The sequence below is a fragment of the Anastrepha ludens genome, chromosome 4, assembly GCF_028408465.1.
Source record: "Anastrepha ludens isolate Willacy chromosome 4, idAnaLude1.1, whole genome shotgun sequence".
Lineage (NCBI taxonomy): Eukaryota > Metazoa > Arthropoda > Insecta > Diptera > Tephritidae > Anastrepha > Anastrepha ludens.
The window spans coordinates 30759233-30780554 of NC_071500.1; the positions used below are offsets into that span (position 1 = coordinate 30759233).

At 36.8% G+C, this 21322-nt stretch overlaps 1 protein-coding gene across 1 annotated transcript; it reads left to right on the plus strand.

Annotated features, from left to right (window-relative positions):
* Positions 1–408: 408 nt before the first annotated feature.
* Positions 409–20751, plus strand: LOC128861589 (odorant receptor 63a-like). The gene is made up of 10 exons (XM_054099830.1): positions 409–592; positions 4578–4674; positions 7138–7276; positions 7336–7527; positions 10982–11077; positions 11136–11301; positions 16860–16965; positions 17030–17131; positions 18295–18450; positions 20659–20751. The coding sequence occupies exons 1-10, from the start codon at positions 462–464 to the stop codon at positions 20713–20715; spliced, it is 1242 nt and encodes a 413-aa protein (XP_053955805.1). The 5' UTR covers positions 409–461; the 3' UTR covers positions 20716–20751.
* The last annotated feature ends 571 nt before the right edge of the window (positions 20752–21322 follow it).

Below are 21322 nucleotides of genomic sequence, written 5' to 3' on the forward strand. Positions count from 1 at the left end.
CTGCCGCCGCAATAAACTAGCCCTGTCTACTGTACCATACCTCACATTTTTGTTTCAGCTTCGTATTTATAGTAGTGCTCAAAGTGACTTGAAAACACTATCAGCCACAAAAAAATTTACCTTTTGTAGAGCTGAGTAATTACAGTTTTCACGTTTGCTTACTCTTCGTCAAAACATACAACTGTATAATTTTCGCTTTTATTTTTTTACAATTGCAAATAAAGAAACTAAAGTATGAATTAAATATGGAATCGATATTCCCAGTTAAATATTCGTCTTACATACAAAGTTAATTGATAGGAGCAAACAAAAAAAGAAAACAAACAAAAAGAATTGAATATGGGATTGAGCGATTTGCAACAACAATTATAAATAGTGAAATCATTGCAATTGACAGTCAGTTCAGAAGGAATTTTTAAATCAAGAGCACGAGCAGTTCAAACGAATATTCGTGCAAAGCCATGTACAGTGCAACCGAAATGGAAGAGTTAAAAACCCGTAATCGCCATGGAATAAGAGAACTATTAAGAATCGCATATATAGTGGGCGTGAATTTAACTACACAAACGTCGTATAAGAAACGTTTGTTACTGTAAGTTTTATCACAAAAAACAGAAAATGAAAAAAAAGAGAAAATTACAATTGGCAAAATAATCGTTCACGAAAAATAAGAATTTATCATTTCCACAATATTTATTTTGAATAAATAGTATTGGCAACTCTTTTTATTAAATATTTCAAAAATCGAACAAATAAAGAAACAAAAAGGTATGTGATATTTGTTATAAATTACGCAAAATTACTCAAATTTAATTTGTTGAATCCGTGAGACCGTGACACGCCAACTTTTGGATAAATGCGTGTATCTCAATTCACAGTTTAAAGCAAAAATATTAGTTTTTAAGGCAGGCAGATCCTCGAGAAAACGAGTTTTTCAATCATTTTGTGCGAAAAACTGCTACTATTTATTATCTTAAAATAAATTACATATTAATATTCATATTTCAATGAATATAGAATTTTTTTTTTAATAAAAAAAAATTTGGCGACGCCTCAGCAGCTCAACTCCGTCTCCTTTAATTTGCGCCAAGGAATGAACAGCCTCTTGTAATCAACTGACATCAACCACACAAAAATCTTTTGTTAAAATAAGTTATTCCGTTTTGCACTTACCTATTTTTAACTAAAAAAATTCAAAATTTGAAGTGAAAACGAAAAAAAAAATTCACTTAAAAATAAACAAATGTATCAAAACAATATTTTTAGTGATGATTTATATACCAGGTACCATCCATAGATGTCACTAGGAGTATTTTTAAACCTTCCCCAATGTCTTGTTTTTTTTCGTCTGTCATCTGTCAACAATATTCAGTTCATTGTTTGTTACGTTTCATACAACAATGCATTTTGTCGCTCTTAAAAATGTCGAATTTTGTGCCTTCAAACTACGATTTGCGGGCATCGTTGATTTTCTGTTATCAATTGAAGAAAAACGCTTCTCAAACTCATCAAATGCTTATAGAAGCTTATGGTGGACATGCTCTAAATAGAGCAATAGCTTCAGGTGGTTTGAAAAATTCCGAAGTGGTGATTTTAGCGTGGGAACGAGGACCGTGGCCGGCCACCGAAAAAGTTTGAGGACGCCGAATTGCAAGCATTGGTGGATGAAGATGATGGTCAAACGCAAGAAATGATGGCAGAGCAATTGGGAGTGACCCAAAAAACCATTTCCAAACGTTTTAAAGACATGGGCATGATTTTAAAGGTCGGAAGATGGGTGCCGGATGAACTGACAATGTGACAATGCACCGCCACATCGAACAAGAGCGACCCGGGAATTGGTGGAGACGTACGATTGGGCACCGCTGGTGCATGCGGTTTACTCACCAGACTTGGCGCCTTCCGGTTATCATTTGTTTGCATCGATGGGCCACGCACTTTCCGAGCAGCGCTTCAATTTTCACGAAGAAGCCAAAAAATGGCTCGATGATTGGTTTGCGGCCAATGACGGTCAATTTTTTTGGCGCGGCATCCACAAATTGCCTGAGAGATGGGGAAAATGTGTCGCTTGCGATGGCTATTATTTTGAAGATTAAATTTGTAACCACCTGGTATACCTGGTAAAGTTGGAGGTACGTGCAAAGGCCAATATGCTAAAGAATTACCATGAGAAATTTCAAGTTGATATCTTGATTACTTTTTGAGTTCTATTCAACAGCCGGAGAAAACAGTATTTCGAGAAAACCGCGACTAAATTTTTTATTCTTCACCTTTCGTTGACACTCATCACTTCACTGACTTTATAGGGACTTTTTAGGTTTTCTATTAAGCTTGAAACAATGAAAAGATATTCTACTGCCCCCTTAACTTATGGCCGCCATTTTGACTTCAGTTTTGTAAGCAGAATATCAAAAAACTAGTAGAAGCGTGATTTTAATTGATTTTGTGACCTTTTTCATATTAGTTTGGGGGAAAAACATTCATTAATTTTGCGTAAAATCTTTGCTCAAATTGTTTTCAACTGTTTTATGGTCGATCTTTAGCTCCTCGGTAATGCTACGCTTACTTACATGCCGGCCAAATTCGATTACTTCTGTGATTTTATCGACATCATTAACAACGGGCCTGTCTATAGGCGGTGCATCCTTAACACGAAAGATGTTTGAACGGAATTTACGAAACCTAAATTGCACGTAATTAGCTGTTACAATATCGGCACAAGAAACACCATTCACAATTTCAGTGGACTGGCTTGCATTTTCACCTTTATCACTGTTGCTCCAGCTTCTTTTTCGAAAAAGTAAGGTCCAATGACTCCGCCGGACCATAAACCGCACCAAACAGTCACATGTTGAGGATAGATAGGCTTTCCAACAATAACTATTGGATTTTCTGAGCCCCAAATCCCACAATTTTGCTTGTTGACGAAGCTACCGAGGTGGAAATAGGGCTCATTACTCAAGATGATTTTTCGATGGAATTCCGAATCAGTTTCATGCATTTAAACGACCCAATCAGCAAAGAAACGACTTTGTTGATGATCGGCCGGCTTGAGTTCTTGTGTTAACTGGACTTTATAAGCCCTAAAACCCAAATCTTTATGCAAAATACGGTGTAATGACGTTTGTGGAATGCTTAATGCCAAAGAATGACGAGGAATTGACAAACGTGGGTTTTCTTTAACAAATTCGGCTGTTCTTGAGCGACGTGTACGGGTTTTATTCTTCACATCACTAACTTGTCCCAACAGCTCGAATTTTTTCACCTATTTCTGTATTGCGGTCCGACAAGTCGCTTCACGATGACCCAAAATTGTTCGAGTTTTACAAACCGTCCCTGCCTAATTTTTACTATTTTTATAGTGAGTTTTAATAATTTTAATCCATTGTTTAAGCGTGTATCGTTTCATTTTTATTAATGGCGCAGTTTCTACTTGTCAAATATCAAAAAATTACAGATTCAAAAGTGACATCTACCGAAATTTTTTTTTTGTTGAAAGTAACATTTTGTGAAAGCTTTTAATATCATCGACTGTATGCAATTCAGAATTGGCCACCGAGATCTTGTGATTTAACACCTTGTGACTTTTTTCTTTGGGGCCACGTGAAAGAGAAGGTCTACGCCAACAGCCCAGTGTCAATTCAAGACCTCAAAGATGGAATTCGTGAGGCTATCGAGGACATGGGCAGCCACTTTGCAATTCGGTTATGGAAAATTTCATGAAAAGTCGTTTGCCTGATGTTATTTTTCACTATTAACGGCATACCTTCCTCTTTATAATGAAATAAAAATCCGATCATTTATATTAAAAAATATAGTTTTTCTTTGAATATCAAAATCATACCTCTTATTGAAAAACCCTTTATAAAAACCAGCTGTAAAGTATGGAGAGCGGTTGAAAAGCTAAAAAATTATTATCCGTTAAAAAAAATGATTCTATCGACTCCATGAAATAATTTAATTTTTAGCAAAACTATGTACTTAATATACATTTTACTCTGTTATCGTTCTTTGAAAATTAATCACGCGCACTTCAAAATTGCTTTTTCACCCACTTGCACAAAAGTTAGGTTATTTCGAAATGTCAAAATCATACACAATTTTTTTGTATTTCAGTATTGCTAAAAAGTAAATATTTTGGCATAAAATAGCTTGAATTATTTTTTAATATTTAATTTGGAAATAAAAATGAAACGAAATTGCAATGCCATAAATGGGCCCAAATGCTGAAAATGGTTGAAATAATAACACAAAACAGAAATATGGAAATATTTGGAGTAATTTCGTTTTTACTAAATCTATAAGATAATTTCATGGCATTCCTCTCTTAGTATGATACCCGGTCAATCGGTCCACTAAACAGATTTATTTTTCTAAAGTAAATTTACACAAGGTGGAAGCGTTGTTCTGGCGTTAAGTCGTCTTTGCGTTTGTTGGTTATGATCACGGATATGTAAATATATATCTATACAGAATTTGATTGGGTGAACTGAACATATTTTGCTCTGTTACATGAAAACATTTAAAATTTTAATCTATTGAACCATAATCATAATATATTTTTTTTGTGTCGTTAGTATCAATGTTTTGCTGATAATTGCAAGTTCCATTGGGTTGTATCCTCACTGGATATTGATACAGAAAGCAGAAGGCAATATACCACTCATAGCAGAGGTAAGTATGTGTATGCGCATATACAATATTAGGTATTAGCGATTAAGGTTTCGACATAATATTTTCCAAATAATATTTTCGTTTTTGAAGTGAAACTTCTTAGGCGTCGATGGACAAGCGAGAATGGAAAGTAAAATCTCAAGGCCATGCAACGTTTTGGACATTTTCGTTCCGCGAGAGAAAAAAAAGATATAACGTAGAGGAAAAGGAGAAAGAGAGCTTTGCCTTATATATATCTTAGATACACTTTAGGCTATTTTTCCTGAGTTTTTCCTTGAGATTGCTAATTTATAGTGAGAAATAACACTGCCTACTTTTTGGCGCTTGTTTGTTGGTTCAAATTTGTAGGAAATATATTTTTGGTGCCTACTTTTTGACGTTACATTTCCTTGGTGCCTACTGTTGGGGCGTTTTTTGGACCCAATTTTTGTGGCGTTTTGTTTTGGTACCTACTTTTTGGCGCTTATTTTATATACTTATACTATAAAGTGCTATATATTCCGGTGTGGGATTTATTGGTATTGCCTTGCAGTAAATTGTGTCGTTGTGCGGGTGATAAACGCTCGGAGTAGTGCGCGTTGTTGCCACGGTTTGTGTCCGGCGTTTACCTACACCAGTTGACCCTTCTCCGTTTTTTGTAAATTTTGTCTATTTGTATTCTCTGCAAATGTTGTGAACTTATTTAGATATATATTCTGTTTCTCACTCTCTCTCTCTCTCTCTCTCTCTCTCATTCTCTCTCGGGGCTCTCCCTCTTTCTTTGTCTGCCTTGAAAGTTTCACTTCTGTTATGTGTACTACGCAACACGCATTTTTTTTGTTTTTTTTTTCATATTTAGAAAATACGATTCTCTTTCTCAGCACAACACATTTGTATACGAGCGCACTTTTTTCCAAGGATAATATTTTGTTTTGGCTTTTAGAGCTTTTCAATAGTGGAAAAATAATTCCTTAAACTCGTTACATAAAAGTTACGAATAATAATTATTGTAATAGGGCGCAGTACCTATCAGGAAGGCCAGGAAGAAGTTATGAAGTTTGTTAGACTCGTTAATATTTATTTGTTTGTTAAATTTTGGAATCTTTCATTAAAACATATAAAAAAGAAGCAGCGATAGCAACATATAGAATGATAGTAAATGATTGTGAATTTCATGAAATATGAAATAAAATAAAGGTTGCAAGAGTTTTGAATAGCTAATGCTTAAAGACAAAAAGAAAGAGTATTTAGATCTATTTTAAGGAGTTGGGGGTAGTCAGAATTTTCAAAACATTGTTTTTTACATTTTCTTAAAGCACAATATCTTAGAAATATTGTGTGAAAATTTTAAATAAATCCGACAAATACTTTTCGAGTTATTCAACAATTAACAAGGGGCGCTCGAGCGCTCCGGAGCGTTCGAAAGCAAGCAGCTAGCAGCAGCTGCAAGCAACCGACTTCTCAGGGCTTATTGTTATGAATGTCCATGTAGGTCTTCCGTTGTGGGAAGTGTCATCGACGTTAAAGTCGGCACGTTTGAACTTTGCAAACCATTTCCGTGCTGTAAACTCACCTATGACATCTGCTCCATACGCATCGCAAATGTGCTGGGCTATTTCGACAGCTTTTTGACCTCGATGAAAGGTACAAAAGCAAAGAAGAGCAGGTGTCAAAAATATTTATGTTTGCCTCCTGGGTATTTAATTTCTAAACTTCAAAACTAATAAAGAAATAAATAACTGAAAAATACAATTAACATAGTTTTGTAAAGCAGAAGGTGTCGAATGAATACTTAACGAATACCTCTGCTAAACAGCAAACAATTCGATCAGCCAGCATTACTTTACCTAACAGTTGTTTTTAGCTTAGTGTTTTGCTTTCCCTCTGTTCCGCCCTTTCAACTGCATAAAACGTACGTGAATAAAGAAGCTGTACAAATATTAATTTTAAATACGAAATAAAAAATAGTGTAGAAAAATAGTTATCTTTTCTTTTTAAAAACATATATCTGCTACTTAAAAGTCTAAAAATTACTATTTACGAAATTGTGTTGAGATATCCACAGTCACTTCTTAGATCACTTCCATGCCCAATTCCCTTGCCCATGTGCTAGTGCTGTTCGTCAGTTATTCGTTTTTTTCGTTCAACCTGGTTTACTTTCTGCCATACAAATTTAAAGCCATTATTCGCATGTGTTACAGTTGTTATTAGTTTTTTTATAGTCAGTCATTTTCAAATATTGTAATATAGATGTTAAGAGTATTTATTTAAATACATAAAGCGATATGCGGAGAAATTCTAGCAAGTGCTTTTGCCATATTTAATGGTCATGGAAACTCAATTGTTGAGCATTTCAACATTTAATATACAAAAGAATTGTACAACCGCAGTAGATACGTATGCTCGTTGACTAACTTTTGTGAAACTCAAATAAATTCATAAACCAACAGTTATAACACACATTCATACCACTTTTTCCCGCAGACAGCTACCACCGCACTACAAACAACAACAATTATTGTTAGAATGGTTTACTACCTCTTCGCCCAGCATAAATTTCAAAACTTGCTTCATAAAGCTGAAACACATGAAATTCTTCAGAGTTGTGAAATATTCAAGACAGGTGAGTACATAAAAATTGTTCGAATAGGAGTTTTCAACATTTTAAATATTTCTTTGCAGATATGCCCATTAGAATCCAGTTGAAGCAAGAAGTTAATGCAATTATGAGTACAGCTTGGCAAGAAGCCAGATGGCAACTTTTATTATGCATATCCTGTACTTGTTGTATACTTAGTAACTATTTCTTCTGTGCACTCCTCAAAAATTTATATCATCAAATAATGGGACCACCGGACTATGTTTATATTTTGCGTAAATATTCATAATCATTTATACCTATACATGTACACAAGTAGTACTAGTGGTCTAGTCGCTGGCGTCAAACCTATTAGTTCTTATGCTGAAAACAGTGAACACCGCACGGAATCCCTTACCGCAGTCCCTTACCGTGCACAAAAACTCACCACCGAGAACAACTGCGTTCTTTTAATTACATATTTACACAATACATCGGTTTGTGTGTGTATGTGTTTGGTTGTATCTACACAATGTTGCAACTGATATTTTTGCTTACACACTTTTTCACACATCCGCGTTATCAGTTACAATTTTTCATTGATTAATAAACCAAAGCCAAAAACCAACAAATGCAAATAGTTCATTTATCTATAATTAACATTATTCAACAGTATTTTTAAGCGATTTTAACAAAAATTATAATTTTTCTAAGTTTATTTTGTAAATGATTTCGAAATGTACTGCTTGGCAACACTGTGTGGTGAGAGACAATCAGCTGAGTCGGTATTACGGGACTTACGGATAATCGTGAAATAAAATCTACGGTACTACGATACGGAAGGAAGGAACTTTTCGTTTACATGAGCTTAGCATGACAAATACTTTATAGAATGCGTTAACATCTTGCAGTTCAGCCAAACCCTTGCTTTGCTCATATAATGCAAAAATCACTCGCTAACACTCTCAAAGTTAGATAGTTGATTATTGGTTGGGGCACTTACGAGAAACATTCCTACAACAGCTCACGTGGCAAGAATAGAGATGGTGCAGAGCTAAAACGAGTCTGAAGCGCCTTCTGTATGGCTGTCCAAAATACCAAATCGACACTAAACTTTCTTGGTTCCGCGTTTCTACCCTAATTGAGGAAGCCCTCAGATCTGAGCAAAAGCTGATAGGCAAATCTAGGGATCAGATCTGGTCTATGCGAAACCATTGTTTAGCAGCCACGTTAATGAATCTATTGAAAATAGGAATGCACTCGCATTTTTTGCACGCATAGACACAAAAATTCATATTGAACCTTTTGTGAGCTGAATTAAATAGTTTTCATTTTGGGAAAAGGAAATCCATTATTTTTTTTGTAGATGGCTGTAGTGATCGATAACTCATAAAGTACCAATCAAAGAATTCAAAGTTAATGCTCGTTCCCAAAGTGATATCTTACACTAAACAACTCTTTTGTTGCTTTTTGTTTCCTTCATTCATTCGATGTGAGCTACAGGGTGTTAATAATGGAAGTCAACAAATAGATTTTACACATTTTCGTTGATAAAGGAAAATGTGATACTGCCAACAGCTAACTACGTTCAATTTTAGTTTCGTCGATTCGCTTCAGGCATTTTTGGTGTTAAAGATGCACCTCATACAGGCAGGCCCGTCGTTGATGATTTTGATAAAATCACAGAAGTAATCGAAGTTAGCCGGCATTTTAGCAGCCGTAGTATCGTCCAAGAGTTTAAGATAGACCATAAAACAGTTTTAAACCGTGTGCTCAAAGCTTCATTCCAAAAGAAACTCGATGTTTGGGTGCCACACCAATTAACACCAAAAACCATAATAGATCGTCTTTTCATCTGCGAAGCCTTGGACAAATGGAATAAAACCAACCCCTTATCGGATGTTGAATTGAGATTAGAAATGGGTCACATAGGTCAATATTGTGCCAAAACGATCGTGGTCAGAGCGTGATAAAGCAGATCAAGCGGTGACCAAACCTGGACTAACGGCAGGAAGGTACTACTGTGTATTTTGTCGGACTGCAAAAGAATAATTTATTGTGAGTTGCCATAAGGCCAAACACTAAATTCAGATCTCTATTGTCAACAACTGAATCGTTTGAAGCTAGCGATTGACCAGAAATGGCCAGAACTGGCCCACAGAAAAGGTGTTGTTCTCCATCACAACAGCGCCGAGAGCTTCGTTGGGGAGGTGTTCCACCATATAGTTCGGAACTGGCACCAAGCGATTAACACCTTTTTCTCTCATTGCAAAACTTCCTGATTGTTAAGAAATTAGTATCGGGAAAAGATTCAGAAAATCCATTACTAGAGTATTTCGCCAATAAAGACTAAGACTTCTATGAGAGGGGCATTATGAAGCTACCTTGGCAACAAAATGCCAACAAATTATGCAACAAAAGGGATTTGATCCAAATTCGACAATCCGAAACATCTTAAATAAAGTTTTGAATTTTACGCAAAAATGATGGGTTTCTTTTTCCCCAAACCGATACATTGCTTCACTAGTTCAGAAATAGGGTTTTCAACTGACTTGGCGGTGATAATTGAAGCCTCAATCCTGAAACTTGCCTTCATTGAACCCTGCTGGCGGTAGTATGGGGAATCTTGCTAAACTGCAAAGCCAAGTGCAAAGCACTGGAGGCTGTGCAACAGCGGCACTCAGAGTTGCCTCAGCCTACCGCACTGTCTCAAGCGCAGTAGTTTTTGTGATAAGCGGACAGATACCCGTCGACCTAATGGTCCGTGAACGATTGGATGTCTGGGGCCCCAAGAAGAAACACGCCATCACTAGCTGCTCAGAATTGGATGACAAACCATGCTGTGGGAGAAAGTCGATAGGACACTGAACCTAGTAGCATAAGGACGGCGAAACTTATTCCGTTAATTGACAAATCGGTCCAAAGGAACTTCGGGGAAGTGAACTACTTCTTAACTCAGCTCCTCTCGGGCCACGGATACTACAGGGTTTTTAGTTGTGCCAGATGGCTCGCGTAATTAAATGCTCTGAGGGAACAGATTGGTAACATTGCGCCGAGCAACTTAACCAACTAAATGCTCGAACGCGAGGACAGCTAGAGCGCAGTAAAGAGATACATCGAGAACGTACTACGGAAAAAAGATTGACCACGACACAGTGCAACAAAGCGAAGCCGCACAGAGATACCAGAAGACGAGCCTATAGCATGAATGCTGGCTACAAATATGGTGGACCCAGACGTGGGTGCATAGAATTGGTCCTTTGTGGATGCCGTTCTGGGCTCTCGCGAAGTAATATAGAAAGCAGTCCCGGGAAGGGTGTCTCCCCAGAAGGAGATAAGGGATCGTTTTAGTGGCCACACCACACGACGCAGTAGAGGACGGTCGCTGTAAGTGCGAATGCATTTTGAACCCTTCCTCACCTACCAAACAAAAAATAAATAAATAAAATAAATGGTAATCTATATAGGCAAGTCTCCATTTTTCACTGAATAAGTTTATTATATATAAAATACATTCCTTACACGTGCAATTGCTATTGATTAGGAAATAAACAAAAATTTCTCAAAATCGGCAAAATGGGTAAAGCAATGCGAATCTTTAAAAATTTCGGAAAACAGGCACCTGGTATACGTGTAATATTCGGTACTGTCCGCACTAAAATCCTTTTTTTTCTTCTTCTTTCTACACTTTTGCTCGCATTGGATATTCATAAAAACGAATATATTAATAATGAAATATCTGACATACAGCCTTTACCGGTTATCCCATGTTTCTGGACAAGGGCGTTTTTTGCTATGCAATGGATATGTTTTTCGGCGCTTGCTGTCTTATTGTTGCTGGTATGGGTGAGTTATGAAATTTCAACTTAAAAAGAGATCCTTTGCATGAAAACTTAATTTTCAGGTGGCGTGGCCCTTTATTGTCCTTTTTTGATACTTTGCAAGAATGCTTGTGGACTTGTGCGAAGCTTGAGCATGCTTTTGGAGAGATCCACCGCCCCACTGGTGCCGAAACATCGACGTGATGAGTATTTGCGTTATTGTGTGATTCAACACCAACGCACGCTTGAGTAAATATATGTAGATACATACAGGGTGCGTACGGTATTTGAGGACAACTTGAGGTGTAAAACTAATTAGCTTTTATTTTGAACAAAATTTAATGAAAATTTACGATTTTTTTACACAACATTAACTTATTATATTGTATATTCCTAAAACCGTTAATTAAAATTTGCATTAGCTACAATAACCCCCTCGAAAACCATTGCGTGCCAAAATGAAATGCTCCTTATTCATATTGCCCATTACGGTATTAATTGCAGTCTTCAGAGAAGAATTGGTGTTATAGGGATTCTTATTGGATTCATACTCACCTACAGGTAATCCAGGGGATTAAGGTCTAGGGAGTTAGGTGGCCATAAGTTCAGTGGTCATGGAAATTTTCAGCCATTCAATCTTGTGTCGCCAACGCTTTGTGTGCAAAGCAACAGGAACCTCTGTAGAATTGGAACATAGCCATCTATCATTTTGGCAATTTCTGCCCTTGGCATTTTGATCTTGGTAGAAGTGTTTTTCGTCCGGAAAAAAGCCGTAACTCTCAGCCGCTTCAGTGGGTTTAATTTTGTTTAGAGGACACTTTGATCCAATAACTCACTGTTCTCTTATTTGCTCTGACCTAAGCTGTCTTCTCCGCATAACGTAGGAGATTTGCCAGAGATTTTCATGGACAACTCGACGGATAAGACCTCAGAAACATTACGCTCCATCGAAAAGATCTCATTGGTTTTGAAGGGTATTTTTCAATGATCGCTTCCACTTGTTGAATAGATTCTACAGATCGGAAAGTGTCAGAACGGTTCTCTGGTTTTTTGCGATTTACAACAGATTCTGCATCGCCGCGTGTTGTTCCCATTCACGGCGAACCTTATGAAGCAACAAACGGACGCACTCGAGATGATTACAGATTTCTAAATCGGGGTGATTTGCTTATATAGCGAAGATAACTGCATGGCCCTTCATTTCTTGAGTGAGCAAAAGGATGAGTATTGGCTTGGGAATGTTATAGTCACATATATGCATGTCCTCACATACCTTATGTACCCTGTATATTAAATCTAATTATTTGCACAATTTTAAAAAATTTTAATATCAACTATGAGTAAAGTCTTACATTGGGCGCTTTTAACCCTCAGTATTTTTTTTATTTTCTGACAAATATTTTTCTTAGTCTTAGTCCTTTACCTGCAAAAATGAGAGCTAAAGCATTAAAAAGCTCCGCAAAAATCATGCTCGCGAGGTTTCACTAAAGAAAATTGGTGATAATATAATATTTCAACTGGAAATTAGCTTATACGCCTTTTTTACACGTAGCAGAATTGTATGCCTCATCAGAATTGCATGTTTAATTAAATTTGTAAAATTTGTCGCACTTTAAAAAACAAAAACTGAGTCGTGCTGGATTATAACTTTTTTAAACGAAAGTGATATTCTAAAAATGTATTTTTAGGATTATATGGTTTTTTTTTTTGTACTAAAAATTCTGCTGCATGGTATAAGTATTAACACTTTGGGGACGAAGCCGGTCGATGGGCGAGCGTCGCTGAGGACTAGAGGTATTGAAGTGGGCAGTAAAGAAAATAAATACATTGAACGTTATAAAAGCTAAGGCTTTATCTAACACAAGACAAATTTTTCATAAAACCAAAAAATAATTAAAAATTGAAATGCTTGAGTGGATTCCTTATTTCCCGGCTTTCACTTCCTCTTAACGAAGTGATGCCATCATCTTCCGTCCTATCAGATTCAAAGTAATATTCGTCAGAACTGTCACTATCTAACGTATCATCTCTAAATCTAGCGTAGCCTTCGTACGATAGATAAAATATATAAAAAGCCTGCTGGTTCCTCAGGCAGTGACACTGAGAGACTAAAACGAAGAACTGAAACACGTTCCGACTCTACCGTCGTCTCACATCGTAAGTTTACATTATAAGGAGGATAAGACTTCATCGCTAATGGCTCCTAATGTCTTTGAATGAAAACGTGACTCTTTTACTATACCTATGGGTATCTTATAGCTCAGAATGACAGACGTCGCGAGCCTTGCAGCTACGAACTAATTTGGGCGGCTATATGCCGACACGCGTCCGGAACTCTAAAACGGTTTGGGCCGACGGCTTGCCGACACTCGTCCCCAAAGGTTTGATAAGACAAGTTTTGATAATTTTTTGGTTTCTTACTTACTTGTCATAATTTTTCATGAAAACAAAGTTCGTTCTCCCCCAAAACCAAAAAAAAAAGCCTGAATTTGAAAAATTTAAAAATCAAGAAATAAAACAATTCAATAAATTTTTAACGAAACTTCTAATTTTTTTTATTTAATTAAAATTTTTTGTTTTAATTTTTACAACAAATTAGAGTATGCTGAGTTATAGTTCAATAAATTTTAGTATAACGAAGTGTGGCCGCTCTAGCCACATGAGATGGTGCGTGACTACCACTCGGGAGAGCATAGGTTCGGTTTTATGTTTTCTTTTTTTATAATCAAGTGCAGGTTTCATGTAGCGTGCAAATCTCATTCGTTTTTGGCAATGTTTTTGCCAGCGATGTTGTGTGATTTTTTATCATACATATACAAAAAATATCGAGCACTCGTTTTATGGAGAAAATAATTCAAAACATCAAAAATTGAGCCCTTGCAGCTTGCTCTTCGTGATTACTAAAACTCAATGGGCTATAAAACTGCATTCTCACAGTTTTATGAAAATTCTGCTTAAGCCTAGAATGGTAAACATACTTTTTATCCCCTTAATAGTAAGCATTGCCTGACAGGGACGTTTATAAAAATGCTTTATTTCACTTTTCTAAAAACAAAGATTTACTAAAACATCAACACAAAGCATATTTATTGTATCCTTCGTAACAAAAATAAATGAAAAAGAAATTCAATTTTTCAATATCTAAAATATTTGACAGTTATTTTATGAAATCACACCTTTTTATTTGACGGCATGCAGAGATCGTTTGAAAAAAAAATTTAAAAAATATTTGCGTCCGAGATATTTTTGTAAGACTTCTTTGGACTATAAATTTTATATCAAATTAACATATTAAAAATAATTTGAAGTTTGTGGCTTAGAAAAAATTGTGCACAGCAAAATGAATTTTATGGTTTTCCACCTATACTTTTTTGGTCGCATTAGTGATCTCTGCCCTGTGCAGTAAGTTTTTCTGCACTTTGCCCATAGCTACCGCTTCCTGAGTATAAGTCGGTGTAGATTATTTGCTGGCATCACTTTTATTCAGTGTTTGTATTAACTGCTTCGTAGCAGTAGCGAAAGCCTTGTAGCAGTAGCGATATACTAGCTACTGCTCTGAACTTCAGCAGAGCAGAAAGGGACTAATCTATTGATATTTTCACTACTCTTTTGACGATTTACTTATTTATATACATACATGTGTCTATAATTTGGAATGTAGCGCTATTTCACATTGTTTGAAGTGAAGGACCGAAAAAGAAGTGATCGCCCCCGCGTTGTTCGAACCAGTGCAGCCATAAAAGCTTTCGAGAAATAATTCACAGGAGTCCCCTTAAAAACAGCAAATCATCTGCAGCGAAATAAATGCATCGATCAGATCCATGTCAAGACTAATTAGAGATAATATCTACATACGAGGGGGTTCAATAAATAGAAGATTTAAAAATGAAGGCAACATTTTTTCAAAATTTCCTTTTTTATTTTTCGACGTAGTCCCCTTGGGAGACAATGCTCCGACCATTTTTTAAAAGGATTTGTGCAACTATTCAAAAAACGTATCTATCTTGACGTAACGCCATTCATGCAGTTTAGGGGCGACAAATCCGGCTGAATGTGCTGGTGCGTTATCGTTCTTTTTCGCCAAATGCGGCCGGCTCTCTTTCAATTTTTGCAATAAGTCACTGTAGTATTGCCCAGTGATCGTTCTTCCTTTTTCAAAAAAATCCATGAGGAGACGCCGTTCGCATCCCAAAAATGCGTCACCATGACCTTCCGGCCGATGGGACTGTCTGCGCCTTATTTGGAGCAGATTCATCGGGATAAATCCATTGTTTTGATGATTGCTTAGTTTCAGGTGTGCAATGATGAATCCAGGTTTCATCAGCGGAGACAACACGCAACGCAAAAATTCCTTCTGATCTCACTTAAATTGCTCAAAACATTGCTTCGAAGTTAACAGCCGCATCTGCTTGTTGTCCAACGTGCGCAAACGCGGCAGCTATCGGGCCTAAAATTTTTTCATTCCCATCTTATCATGTAAAATATTAATTAACGTTCCCGGTCGACACATCTATGACCTTCGCGCACTTTCGTTCGCCGATCAATACGAATCAAGTCGTGGACTTTTTGAATGGTTTTCTCGGTAACCACGTCTGCAAGGCGTCCTTATCGCTCCTCATCAAAAACAGATGTTCGCTTTCGTTTAAATTCGTTGAACAAACATGTAACTGTGGTCAGAAATAGCGAAGCGTCTTCATAGGCAGTATCCAACTTTGATTTTATCTCCTCGCGTTTTTTCCCATCCACAAACGAAAAGAGAATTACCAAACGATACTGTTCTCTTTCCACCTTAGCGAAAATTACGAAAAAGGTCTTACTACATAGAATAGCTGCTCATCAACTAGTCTGAAATTTTTTTGACGTCGTTTGATAGATGGCAGCAATACCAACTTCTCTCGGGAACGCACCCTGTTACCAAACAAGGATACTTATTGAACCGCCCTCGTAAAACACATCCGTCGCTCAACTTGTCATCTTTTAACAACGCGCTTGAAGAAAATTAGGTTTGACAGATGCAAGCAGTTTCTTCGGTGGCACGCGGTTTTTAATATAATATTACAAAAATCAAAACGACAAAATCTATGCTAAAACTTCTAAGGACGCAATTGTTGTTCCAAGGGTTCAGCGTGGCCACCATCCAGCCACCGTAACGGTTTGGTGGCGAGTGTCTTACATCTCCTCATTTCTGCAAAGAAGGAATTAAGACCGGGGCAAAAGTGTACCAGGAGGATGTCTTAGAAGGCATTGTGAAGAAGTTGGGCAGCACTCTTCAATGGAGAGAGCACCTTGCGTGCTGCAATAGCTGAATGGCCTAATCGTTTAAAGATTTGTGTAATAGTAAATGTTGAACATTTCGAATGAAAATATAAAATTTATTTTCTTTAATATTTAGATGGCTAAATAAACCTAGAGGTGGCCGCCGTGACTGAATGGGTCGGCGCGTGACTACCATTCGGAATTTTCAGAGAGAACGTAGATTCTAATCTCATTGAAAGACCAAAATGAAAAAATCCTGCCACATACGCACTGGTACAACACGTACCTGAGTTGGCACGAACGCACGCTTTCATAGGAGTGGGCGATCTGGAAATGTCGCAAAACAAGTTGCTGCGCATGACATGCGATGTTTACCATTTTAGGGGCAAAAAGTTTGAAATATTGAAGGAAATTGTTACAGTTTTTTTTTAATTTCCAAAGAAGTTGAATACTTCGATTTTATGTTTTTTATAGGCGGATGAAGGAACATTCATAAAAAAAAGTTCTTACGTTATATTTATTTAACGCAATATACTTTAACGATTTTGCAGTTTCATCAATGACGTCAATCAGCTCTTTAAGCACATCAGTCTCTCACAATTTCTACATAGCCTAGTTATTTATGGCCTCGTGCTTTACGAAATGAATTTTGGTTTGGTAAGTAGGAAAACCTGCTCTTAAATTTAATCGCTTACTTAATAATTCATTTCTGTATTTATAGGAATCGAATAAAGTAATATTTGTTCGCATGATTATGTACATTTGCGCTGCTCTTACCGGAGATTGCATGTATTACATAAATGGCCAGCAGTTAGCTACAGAGGTGTGGCCATATATTTACTATTTATATTTATTTAATGGCTTCAATTTTAATTTCGTAACTGAATTACAGGGGGAGCTTTTTTTAAGATTGCCAGGATCTTTTTTTGTTTGGGCGGGGTGGCCCTCTCTGAAAATTCTTAATGTCTCGCTTAAAATATAAATTGTGTGTAGCAAACGTCGCAGTTTTCTCGCAGATTATTGCTATATTGCCCATACCAGCATATAACGCCAATTGCTGAAAATTCTTGCAGTGACGTTAGCATCACAAATCCTAAGAAACTTGTAATAGTACGTTGGGGAATTAGTTCGTAAAAGAAAAACAAAATTAAATCAATAAGTTAGTCAATTATATATTAGCCGTAGCTTTACACAACGTCTTTCCACCCATCGACCAATTTGTTGATGCCGTTCCAGCAAAAATCGCCTGGTCTGGTGTCATACGAGTAGAAGTGTTTCAGCCAGTTTTTAAATACCTCTTTGTTATCGTAGGTTGTTGAGCCGGTTTTTAAGAACCTCTTTGTTATCGAAGGTAACGCCCTTCATATGGTTTGCCAGGGAGCACAAAAAATGGTAATCGGTGGCTGCAAGGTCCGGGGAATACGGCGGAAGCTGAATTACCTCTCATTCTAGCTCTTGGAGTGCGGCTTTGACGACTTGTGCAACATGGGGATTGGCATTGTCGTAAAGGGGTATGGTCTGACCATGCCGATCAAGTATTTTCAGTCGAATAGCCTCATTCACGCGGTGTAGCTGGGCAATGTAGAGCTTCTTGTTGACCATGGCATTCTTTTCGAGGATTTCCCAGTGCACCATGCCCTCTCAGTCCCATCAAACAAATATGGTGATTTTTTTTGGATGAAGAACTGGCATGTCTCTCGGCTTTGGCGTATCTCCTGCAGCCACCCACTCCTTTCTTTGCTTCATATTGATGTACTCGTATACGCACCATTTCTCATCTCCTTTGACGATTCGGTACAAAATGTGTTCTTTATGACCGCGTGTTGCTCGATGGCGAGCGAGATGCTGAGAAGCAATTTGAAGGCGACTTGAGCTACCGTTTTTTTTTTTTTTGTTATATCTTATATCGTTACGTGTACGTCTTATTATGTAGAAGAGCAAAATAAGTGCAATATTTTAGACATTAATTTTTCAATATATTTTCAGCTCGAAGCTATTCCGGTTGCCTGTTACAGATGCGAATGGTATAATGAGTCAGAGGAGTTTAAGAAAACTTTGCAGATGATAATTATGCGTTCCAATAAAAGTTTTTTCTTTGAAATATCCTGGTTCGGAATAATGTCCTTGACTACATTGCTGGGTGTAAGTTCATAAAAATATTGTATACAAAGTATATATCCTATTAGCCTTGTGAAAGTTAGACTCTCAGCTCACACAGTGGGCAAAAATTAAAAATACTGCAAAAATCACAAGCACTCGTTATTTGGAGGCATATACGTACTATTTTGAAAATCAATTTTTACCTAGACTATTTTAATAATACCTGTGTTGAAGTTAAAAGGAAAAAGTTTATTTATACCGATGAAAAAGTTTCCACATGAAGATCCCCAAATTACCGATATGACAAACCTAAGACACAAGGAAAGATAATTCAAGTTTTTATTTCGAAGGTGGTTTCATCCCCGCTTGAGCAGCCAATGGCGTAATGAGTAGGATATCTGTGTACAGTTTGTCACGAAAGTGTTGATACAAAAATAAAAAGAAAAACAAGTCAAATTTATGTAGAAACTAAAATATTAGCAATCAATATACAATAAATTAAATACGTAGATTCATTTACTTTTCACAAAAAATCTTAAACAAATTTTTAAAATATTTTCTGCTTCTTTTAAATGAATATACGGTAATGTCCTTGAAAGTTGTCTGGTGCAAAAATTAGATTAGACACTTCTTTTGTTTTGTTTTTTGTGCAGATGAGGGGGCTTAAAATGACTAATGCATCATCAAAGCTGGCGTCGCAGCAATGGTATGTCCGGGGACTAAAAAACTCCCCATCGTTTGGAACCGTCATTTACCCTGGAACCGCTTTCTCATTACTTCATCCATCTTTCTTATACGAAACCACTGAAGATCTCCCACTTTTCCTCGCTGCTTAGCGTCTTGTCTCTTACATTTGCAGGGGTTATGTAATGGGGATTCGAGTTGCCCTTCCCCTTGTTTATTAGCACGAACTACTGCTTTTTCCAGATTTCTGGGAAAGTTCCGTCTTTTAGACAGGCGTTGTACAAGTCTAGTAAGACTTGTGGTCGCATTTTTGCGATATCCTTGAGGAGTTCTGCTTGTACTCCATCCGGTCCTGGTGCCTCGTTTTTTTTTCAGCTTGCTCTCAGCTGACTGGAGTTTCTCACTGGTGAATATTGGAGGTTCTTCTGTCACGTTTATTTAACACAATACCTTCTCTGGACTTGTAACTTGGAATGAGTTCTTTCACGATGTAGTGCATCGCGTTCGAGCTTAGTTCCGGTGTAGGTATCTTGGCTCGCAGTCTTTTCACCACAATCTTGTACCTAAGTACGTTTTCTATTTAGGTCGTCCCGGAGTTCCTCCTATTTTTCTTTCTTGTTATTTGCAATAGCGACTTTGAGCTGCCTCTTTCCACTCTTGCACAGCGGCTTGCCCGGCAAAATCCAGCAGGTTGTAATTGGATAATGAATTACAGTCTCGAAGTACGCAAGCAATAGGTGCATTACTCGCAATTTTGTTTTAAAGTTTTCCCTATTAAAAAGGCAATGCGAAGACTTGTGGAACATGCAAGCTTATCCGCTCAAGTAGAATTGAACAGTCGACGATGAACTGAAAATAAATGAAAGTGGAGGCACTGGCCTTCTCTTTTCTAGAGATTTTAGATTAATTAGCTTTAGCCGGCAATTATAGGATGGAACAGGGGCCTCAAATCGTTGCCCGCCTAAGAAATATTATCCGAACACGCTCAATTTGGTTTATCGGCAGTAATAGCTAAGTGAGAACGAACAAAAGCAATAAACACCAGTTTATAAGTATACGCATCAGAAAATTCAGAAGCATTGCGATGAACGAAGTCTAGCACCGAGTACGATTTTAAGAGAATAAAATTAGTGTGACCACTGAAGGAAAGTTTCGAACCAAGTAAAAGTCCAAGATCCTTAAATTTCGAGGCACATTTTAACATAAAAAAGTCTGCTAATAAGTTAGCTGCTGCTAGCTGTTAGGTGCAAATTTATCATCCACCACACTGAGGCAGGTATACTCGAAGTCGACTTTTTAGCTTTGATAAAATTCTAAAAAGACTTCGGATTAACTTTTAATATTGTCTGTTACAAAGACTGGATTTTAGTTTAAAAATTCGCAATTTGGTTGTTCAATTTAAAAAAGGAAAATATATACTTAATATTTTATCGTACTTTTTGAGATACATAAATAAATAGTAAACCTAAATAAATAAAACCTAGTTAAAACTTATTTGAACTTACACAAAATGCTCAAAAAGCTCTACCATACCAAGTAGCTCATATTAAATATTATTATTTTCAGATTGCAAGAGCGAGTTTTTCATACTTTGTACTTCTTCAAGATATTGAAGAAAAATGAGCGAACAAATGCGTATACGAGCATATGAGTACCTGCTTCGATTTTTTTAAATTAAGAAATGCTTAAAATTCTGTAATCTGCTTGTTTGTATAAATAAAGTAATAAAAAGATATCCGTAGATATATACATTAAACTAATTGAAACTAGAGTTTTTATTAAGTTTATTTTAATTTTATTCTATTTAGTGTTAAAGTTGCTCATGGAGTACATAGGGTTATCCAATGAGGGCGTTTCGAAATGAAAAAAAGGCATTTGTTTTTAAGACAATAATAAATCTCTTTTTTATTTGGAAAACCCGTGTATGCCTTAATCCATGGAATATGACAGCGTTTAAATGTATAAATGTTTCTTGGGCGCCAACGCAATGCATCGACGAAACGCAATAGATCACATGACGTGATCGAGCAGGCACCAAAGAGACCTAAGGTATCCGTTTAATTTTGGGAGAATAAAGTCTGGTTTCTTAGTGAATACTTGAAAAGGGTAAAATAATAACCGTTTTACGCAAGGTTACTAATTCGATGTCTATCTAACGATTCGATGCGTATTTTAGTCAGACATTGGTCGACGATGTTTTTGTGCTTCTCCCATAAATTTGTTATTTTAT